Below are 9,344 nucleotides of genomic sequence, written 5' to 3'. Positions count from 1 at the left end.
AGGAAATAAAGAACTCTAGGGATAAATATTTCTATAGTAACCATCTAGTGGTATTCATGTATAAATATGCACATATTCATGCAAAATTAACTTAGCAGCAGGAATGTGTACTTTCTATCTTACACATTATTTGTAGGACACACATTTTGAAAAAATTCCCCCATAGCCTTCATTAAAAATGAAAGAGAAAAGAGAAAAAGGCTAAGTCATCATGCCCACTTGATTGATCCTTTTTCAGAATGAGGGATTTTAGTTGGGGTCTTGGGAAAGTCTGAGATTGTGAAGCAGCTTTTAAAGATATAAAACTAGTAAACCTGTACAGTGATCAAACCACAGGAAATAGTTATTGTCTCCTTAATGAGAGATAATATATCAATTTACAAAGCACAGATTGTTCAGTAGGTGTTATTTATATTGTTATATGATCTCCAATAACTTTCTGTTTGGAAGTACAGCTGTTTCCTTCCATTAGGAAGTTTACCATTTGATTGTCTTTTCTACTATAATCCAGATATTTTATATAGTAGCTGTTTAAGAAGAGATTTCACATTTTACTGCAGATATCTGATAGACAGTGTTGCCTAAATTAAAAAAGTATTAATTGAGCAATATTCAACATATTTAAACATTATACTGGCTATTGTAGAGAAAAGATTTCAGAACTGAAAATAGGGAATTTATCTGCTGTTGGTTTTTACAAATTACATTGCAAATGAAATAACAATACTAAATAGTGTCTTTGTTTTTCATCTTCTTTTAATAATCAAGATTGAGCTAGAGGATAGTTAAATTTGAAGCCATTCTTTCTTCTAAGAATGGGACACTTGTTTTGTGATTAACAATGAATGACCTGTTTATATTTTGTTTATTGCCACTTACTAATACCTCAAAAAGTGAAACCCACACTCAGGTCTGCAACATTTTCACCAATCTGAAGACAAAAACTGTAATAAAATTTTCTCACCCATCTTTTCTTGAAAAGAAATCCTGGATAATCATTCCTGGATAATACACCACAGTTTCTTGCTACACTGTTACAAAGCCCTTTATTTGAAGAATCATGGTTAAAACAGAAATATAAAGGGTTTTCTTGAAGTTTATTTGGGAAAATAAAAGGTTGGGCCCTTTATAACATCATTACTGCCTTGGTTATTTTTATTTTACTGGTCTAGGAGATTAAGAAGGCTGGGATTTATTTTCCAGCTATAGAGCCACCTTTAAGTATTGAAACAGGACATACAATGATAGCTTCTAAATATTTTCAAGGTTTGATAATGGTTTCCTATGACACATTTTCTAAAATCCTACAGAATAAATGATGATTTTGTGGGTCTTTCAGCTACCAATGAGTTGGTGACATATTTAATCTGAATGAATGACATGACATGTCCAACCTAGGAAAGAAAGAAAAAAACATAAACTTCTTATCTAGGAGATGAAACCAGAAACATGTGCACAGCAGTAAATGAAAAATTTTGCACTGGATGCATATTTAAATTGGTAAAACAGATTTTATGCAAGCTATTGCAGTAGGAGAGAGAGCTGTCAGTGCAGAACTGATGTTAACTCCTAATACAGCAGGGACTAGTGGGGATTTACACCCCACAGGCAGAGTGAAGCGGTGAGTGGACAGAAAATTACTAAGAGGGGATGTCAACAGTAGGGGATTCTGGCCAGGAGCTGTGGCTCACGCCTGTAATCCCAGCACTTTGGGAGGCTGAGGTGGTTGGATCACAAGGTCAGGAGTTCGAGACCAGCCTGACCAACATGGTGAAACCCTGTCTCTACTAAAAATACAAAAAAAAAAAAAATTAGCCGGACGTAGTGGTGTGTGCCTGTAGGGCAGGAGAATCACTTGAACCTAAGAGGCGAAGATTGCAGTGAGCAGAGATCATGCCACTGCACTCCAGCCTGGGCGACAGAGTGAGACACTGTCTCAAAAAAAAAACAACACACACACAGTAGGGAATTTTTGCTAAACTGCCCTAACAGGCTGCTTAGTAGACAGGCCAAGGACTTTGTTACCAAAAGTGGGCAGATGAGGAAGTTGATCAGATATCTGGATGTGAGAATTCTTTCTAAACATCCAAGTCTAAGTCATAGCAGGATTCTTCTCTACAACTGGCTCAGAGGCCAAGGTCGAGGCTTAGCTGAGAAGATGTCTCAAAGGAGCTTGAGTAAAGTTTGGTTAAGAAAAGAGTCTTTGTCAAGACTGGATAGAAGAGAAAGATAGAAGACACTAACCCCTCACGTGATGTTTTAAACAAGTCAGTTTTTGAAAAATTGACCTAAACCTCTGGGCTTCATGTAACAGGTAAATTGCTTTGGATGAGGGTAAAATAAGAACGTTCACTTGAGAGAATTTTCATTTTGAACTGTTTAAAATCTGTTTGAATATTTTAAAATCCTCTCAATTTTTGGTTGTCATATGTTCTTAAATTGATTTTAATGACAACAACTGAATTCCTTGCTCAAGATCTCTTCTGGTAGCTCTGAGTTTTACTTTTTTTCTGGTGTTGGGATGAAAGGATTTCATATAAAGCTCAAGAGTAGATATTCTTAATAGGATTGAGATAATCAAATGAATTATAATTACTACATTTTACCAAGAGGATTCTTTAAGGAGGGAGAAGACAAGAGCCAATCTTATCTTTAAGAAATCTGTTAAAATGGTTTAACTTTACCCTGTGTTTACTTGACATTTTAGCAAGCATAACAGCAGAATCTCTTTTCATTAGAACTATCCTGGGAAATTCTTTAAATTGTCTTCTCAGATGTGGCTTATCTCACCATCTGTCAGTACTGCAGAAAATTTAGCACTAAATTCAAACGCTTGTTTGTGCCTAATCGTTTGAGGTTAATCAGGATACCCAGAAAGATAAGAACAAACAACCTCAGTAAGAGCTTGCTGGGCATCTCCCACTGACTGGCACTGTTCTGTGTCCTAAGTGATCCCCTGCCCTTTTAGAACATACAGCCTAAAGTGGAAAGAGACAAATATTACAAAATTATATGGCTTTTGGACAAGTGCTAAAGCAAGATATGGCTCAGCGTGCTGTTGGAATACACAAGAAGAGTGTCTCTCTCACTTCCTGAGTTGGAGTGGGGTGGGAATATGTGGGTGGGAACGAGGCAGGAGCGTAAGTATGTTTGTGTGTGCGTGGGGCACTGGCGGAATGTGGGAGAGGAGAAGTGGCCTCCTTGGCAAGGGGAAAGGAGAAAGGAGGTGCCAGAGGTAATTTATAAGCCGAGACCCAAAGGATAGAGTAGGATTTATCAAGAAGGGAAGGTGAGGACTAGGTAGAATATTCCTAACCAAAGTAATATCATGAGGATATTACACCCAGGCCTCTTTATCTATGTTTGCCCAATCTCTTTTACTCTGATCTATTTTTCTCAGTATCACAATGATGTCCCACAGGCAAATGGAATGTGAATTCAACTGAATATGTTATATAAGCATTTCTCAAACTCTAATGGATGTATAAATTACCTAAGTTTAATGTCAATATGCAGATTCTGATTCAGTAGTTCTGAGTTTCTGGGTGTCCAACAAGCTCCCAAGTGACACCAATGCTGCTGGTCCATGGACCAAACTTTGCAACGCAATGTATGGACAACTCAGTTTCCAGTAACTGAATACAACTCTCTCTAGGGAAATAACTGGATATTCCCTAGGCTATTTTCACTATTGATGTGACCTACTTATTCATATTGCGTGAGTCACTGCAGTGGTAGCAATACGGTGGCAACATAGTATCTCATTTATTAATATATGAAATTGTTCTATAAAGAAAGCTGCTTTATAGAAATCTGGTTTAACATCACTACTTCAAATTCGGCTTCGTACCTTCTTTCCCGTCTTTATCTACATCCTCATTGAAACACACTTCACAGTTTCGGCATGAAACCAGTTTGAAAGGTCGTGCTTAATAAATATTGTCAACACTTGTCAAAATCAAAGGAAAATGTCCCAGGGAAGAATTTGCCACCTTACCCATTAGGAGCAAGTTACAAAGCTGTCCTGTCTCTTGACAGCAATTCGTTTAATGTCGATTTCAGCTCATTTTAATACATGCATGAGTTTCATATCACTGCCATCTCTGCCTCATCCTGTGACAGCAAATGTTCTGCTTCTCTAAAGATCAAGGACAGCATCATTGTAAATACTCTAAGAATTCTCTCTCCATCCAAAAGGTATGGGAACAGACTGGGCCATGTTGTAAAGTCACCTATCGGAAATGCACACCCACATCAGGTGCTTTAAAACATAAGCCTACCTACATTTTCTTTGATATTAGGCATCATTAAAATGATATACAATGTGTTTCAGAAGATGTATTTGCTTTAAATGTGGGTGCAGTGGAGTTGCATTACACTTGTCATCTAATAATGCATTAATTTTTGCCCCACCATGTAACTTAACTTCCTCATTTAATACTCACAACAATGAACAAATATATATGTGCATATATATAGTTAAATTTATGTATTAATGCTATACAGGCTTAGCATTAGAACAAATGGCATCAGCCTTGCAGGCAAGCAAAAAAACTTTCTAATTCCCTTCCATACCTTCGTTTTCAACTAGGATTTTACAGTCATCTTAGAGGCAGAAAAACTTTCATACCAAGATATCTGTGGGTAGACTTGTCATTACTTCCTCCTATTAGATGAGCTCAGCAGTTCTTAAACTTTTGAGTGCATAAAATACTGTAGCAGGTTGTCTATCTAAAGCTATAAATAAAAGTGCTTTATGGGCAAATATGTAATTTTCAAGGCTGACCTTTTAGTTTTCTCTATTTTTACATTACCCCAAATTTGGACCTAACCATCTCTGCCCAAGTTAGATGTGATTTCCTTCCAGAGTGACCAGAGGCTGTTGAAGTGCTTTTTTGCTTTTTGTTTGTTTGTTTGTTTTGTTTTGTTTTGTTTTTTGTTTTTGAGACGGAGTTTTGCTCTTGTTGCCCAGGCTGGAGAGCAATGGCGCGATCTCGGCCCACTACAACCTCTGCCTCCCAGATTGAAGTGATTCTCCTGCCTCAGCCTCCTGAGTAGCTGGGATTACAGGCATACACCAGCATGCCCAGCTAATTTTGTATTTTTAGTAGAGACGGGTTTCTCCATGTTGGTCAGGCTGGTCTTGAACTCCTGATCTCAGGTGATCTGCCCACCTCGGCCTCCCAAAGTGCTGGAATTACAGGTGTGAACCACTGCGCCCGGACTCAAAGTGATCTTTCTACAATGTTTCATATCTGGAAGGAGCAGCCTGAGGTCTGTGCCAGCCTTACTTCTCACTTTGCCCATTTCCTACTCCTGCCGTCTCTAGCCTCTAAAAATCACAGGAGATGTCTTAGCACTGGCAGTAAGTCTAGGGATGGCCTACATGGAATGGATCTCCTAGCCCATCAAAGCTGCCTGGAGGACACAGAGCTGTGGGACCCTATGTCCTGTCTCCCTGAACTGTACAGAGGGCCTTGGCTGGCTCCTAGAAGGTGTCATATAACTTGACTTAGAAGTCAAGTTTTTATAGATCAAAATTAGCTTGGTGCATGGCCTTATCTTCCACATGCAAACTATTTGGACCCTAACAGTAATAGCCGTTTGGCCTTTTGGTAAAAGCCAAACTGTCCTGTGGACAAGAAAGCATTCAGAGAGATGTCCATGCTTGGGTTTGAAGTAAATGGCAGCCTAAAAAGTTATAGGCCCACATTGTAGGAAACCTGTAAAGACAGGGGCTGAAAACTGGGTCATCTCTGATATTTTGCCAGGTTCCCTTCCAGAGCTGTGAGGCAACCACAGACTTTAGTCCAAACATGTCATTTATAAATGATGAGACTAAGACTCAGAAAGGCTATGTGGCAGAATAGGTCAAGAATGGCAGCCAGGAAATGTAGCTAATTTCTTTTTCTTGCTTTCTTCCTCTCTTTCTTTCCTTCTTTCTTTCTTTCCTTCCTTCCTTCTTCCCTTTCTCCCTTCCTCCTTCCCTCCCTCCTTCCCTTCCTTCCTTCTTTCCTTCCTTCCTTTCTTCCTTCTTTTTTCTCTCTCCTTCCCTCCTTCCTTCTTTCTCCCTCCCTCCTGCCTTCCTTCCTTTCTCTTCCTTCCTTTTCTCCCTCCCTCTCTCTCTTTCTTTCTTTCTCTCTCTTTCTTCCTTTCTTCCTTTTTATCTTTTCTCTCTTTCTCTTTTTCTTTCCTTCCTTCCTCCCTTCCTTCTTTCCTTCCTTCCTTCCTTTTTTTATCTTTCCTCAGCTAAGCAAAGATAATATGGATGTTATCCTTTCACGTACATTAGGTTCACTCCAGCCCTCAAGTGACAATTGCTCAAAAAGTAATATATAAAAAATTCTTACAAAACAGATTTCATTTTAATTACTCTGTGCAGATTTTGCCTGAATCTATGATTTGTTACACAGCACAGTCAGTAGTCATTTTTTAAAATGTCATTCCATAATAATGGAAATGCCAAAAGGCTACACTAATGCCCTGTTTGACTTATGGCTAATTGAAAATTGATTAATTTAGTGCTTGAAACATGAGAGTTACAGGTTAGTTAGAAATAAATTGTTTGTTTAATTGATCTTTTATTTGGCACTTGTTTTAAGAGAAAACATCTACCTTTTGCACTGAAAATTTTATACAGAACTATCAGATCGTATTCCAAAAGTATAGTTTAATGAATTGTACATTGTTCTGTGTGGACAACAACAACAAAAATTAAACATATAGACTTAAGCTATCAGTACATTTTGAAAGTCCAAATTATTATATTTTTAGAAGAAAAATATTTAGAAATGCATATAACATTTAGAGAGTTTTTATATTTAAATGAGGTTCAATTTTGAGTTTCTAGTCATATTATTAAAAAAATTTGATAATAATTTTCATTTTTATCACATCTTGAAAACATAAAAGCAATTTTTTTATTTTTTTATTATTTATTTATTTATTTATTTTGTTTGTTTGTTTGTTGTTTGTTTTTTGCTTTTTGAGACAGAGTCTCACTCTCTTGCCCAGGCTGGAGTACAGTGGCACAATCTTGGCTCACTGCAACCTCCACCTCCTGGGTTCAAGCTCTTCTCCTGCCTCAGCCTCCCAAGTAGCTGGGACTACAGGTGTGCGCCACCAAGCCCGGCTAATTTTTTGTATTTTAAGAGAGATGGGGCTTCACTGTGTTGCCCAGGTTGGTCTCAAACTCCTGAGCTCAGGCAATCCACCCACCTCAGCCTCCCAAAGTTCTGGGATTACAGGTGTGAGCCACCACACCCAGCATTGTTTTGTTTTGTTTTGTTTTGATTTGTTTTGTTTTGTTTTGTTTTGTTTTGCTTTGAGACAGGGTCTCACTCTGTCACTCAGGCTGGAGTGCAGTAGCATGATCTCAGCTCACAGAGACCTCCGCCACCCCAGGTGCAAACGATTCTCATACCTCAGCCTCCTGAGTAGCTGGGATTACAGGCACATGACACCACGCCTGGCTAATTTTTTTGTATTTTTAGTAGCAACAGGGTTTCACTGTGTTGGCCAGGCAGGTCTCAAACTCCTGATCTCAAATGATCCGCCTGCCTCAGCTTCCCAAAGTGCTGGGATTACAGGCGTGAGCCACTGTGCTCAGCCAATTTTAAATATTTTAAAAATGTTAATATAACCCTGTGTGTAGTCAAGCCCGTCAAGATTTGACAGAGCTGGCAAGGGGGCAGGGGAGGTAGGTCTATACTTTGGAGATAGAGAATTTGAGGAGCTATCTCCAATCACAGAGATGATAAAGAGATTACTTGCATTTTCTAAAGTTCACACTTTTTTTTTAATGGCACTATACTGAGTCCAAATTAAAATTATATTTTACCTCCACTTTAAAAAATAAAATGAGTACTTGTTATGTGTTGGTGTTTTCAGAGCTGGATTAATGTGACAATTGAGAAAAATGTATTTGGGTTTTATAACCGCTTGCTTAAAAAAAGATGCTAACAAGGCTAGTAGTCAGACAGATGCAATTATGTCCCTCAAAGCACTGTGGAAGGCATTGGGTTGCAGTTTTACAGTCACAATAAGATCATCTATAGTGGTTCCACCGATTATAAAAGTGTGTGCAACAAAGAAATATCCATTTCAGCAATGGGATTTGCAGTGTTTGATGCAATCTGAAAAGATGATTTTTGATACACCACATTGTGATTTATTCTTTATTTCTAAATATAGAGATGACTCACTGGAATGTGTTTTTGTGTTTTGGGTCACAAACAGCAACTTGGAGTCATCACGGATGTATGACATTTTGGGACCGCAGCAGGGCAGAGGCTGTGGCAGCTCAGGAGGCGGCCCAGGGAACTCCATCACTGCCTGCAAGAAGGTAACCTTGGCTTACGCCACTTTGTTCTTGACTGTTGATCTTGAACACTCATTTAATGGGAAATTTTAAGCTCTCTTCCTAAAGTAGGAACAACAATAAAAACAAACAACAAAATGATCCACAGTTAGCTTTCCCAAGTAAGCCTTGATAACATTAAAATTTTAATTTATGGAAATGATGAGAAAATTCAGGCATAGAAAATTATAAGCCTCCACTGCCATACTACCTCAACCCAAGACTTTTCTCCAGTACTCCTTCTTAAACTTGGCCATGAATGACAGTTTCTTGCATCTCCTTTCAGAAAAATGTTCATGGGTTTTGAATGAGTCAACATATTATATTAAGTTACCAAATCTGTATCTAAGAAAATTTTAGGGCTGTTTTGCTTTTGATATTTCCATAAAACAAAGGGTATGCTGGGATTCTTTTACTAAGAAAAACAGAATTGTATTTTCTAGAACATAGACTTAAGAGCCGATAAAAAAAAATTATGCTCTAAGATACTTGCAAGAACCCTCGAACAACATAAAATCATAGAATCTGACGACCTCATTTTTCCAGCCAATCAGCACTAAGGCCCCAAAACTTGAAGTAAAATGCCGACAATCCTGGTTCCCCATCTAATGCTTTTGTCACTATTTGATGCTGAATTCCAGGGTAGTATATGTTTCTTCTCATCCCAATTCAGAAGCAATCACACTGAGTTAGTTCATTTATTGAAAAAATATTAAATTATAAAAAAGTTATAGATGTAAATTAACACAAATTCTGTTACTAAGCATATTGTTTATGTGTATGTATTGTGTATATATGTAATATACATTATATACGTGCATATATATACACATATATGTATGTGTGTGTATGTAGAGAAGCAATTAAACTGAGTTAGTTCATTTATTGATAAAATATTAAATTATAAAAAAGTTATAGATGTAAATTAACACAAATTCTGTTACTAAGCATATTGTTTATGTGTATGTATTGTGTATATATGTAA

General features: G+C 37.6%; 1 protein-coding gene across 3 annotated transcripts in view; it reads left to right on the top strand.

Moving 5' to 3' along the window:
- SPHKAP (SPHK1 interactor, AKAP domain containing) overlaps positions 1–9,344 on the top strand; it is a 210,443-nt gene that overhangs the window by 43,261 nt on the left and 157,838 nt on the right. For all 3 annotated transcript variants that reach the window (XM_011951952.1, XM_011951953.1, XM_011951955.1), the window contains exon 2: positions 8,239–8,344. In XM_011951952.1, coding sequence (XP_011807342.1) covers positions 8,239–8,344 — 106 coding nt within the window. The remainder of the gene's footprint in view (positions 1–8,238; positions 8,345–9,344) is intronic.

This window comes from Colobus angolensis, unplaced genomic scaffold (genome assembly GCF_000951035.1).
Source record: "Colobus angolensis palliatus isolate OR3802 unplaced genomic scaffold, Cang.pa_1.0 Scaffold33, whole genome shotgun sequence".
Classification (NCBI taxonomy): domain Eukaryota; kingdom Metazoa; phylum Chordata; class Mammalia; order Primates; family Cercopithecidae; genus Colobus; species Colobus angolensis.
The sequence above is the reverse complement of the archived record's forward strand: the minus strand, read 5'-3'. Positions and strand labels throughout refer to the sequence as shown.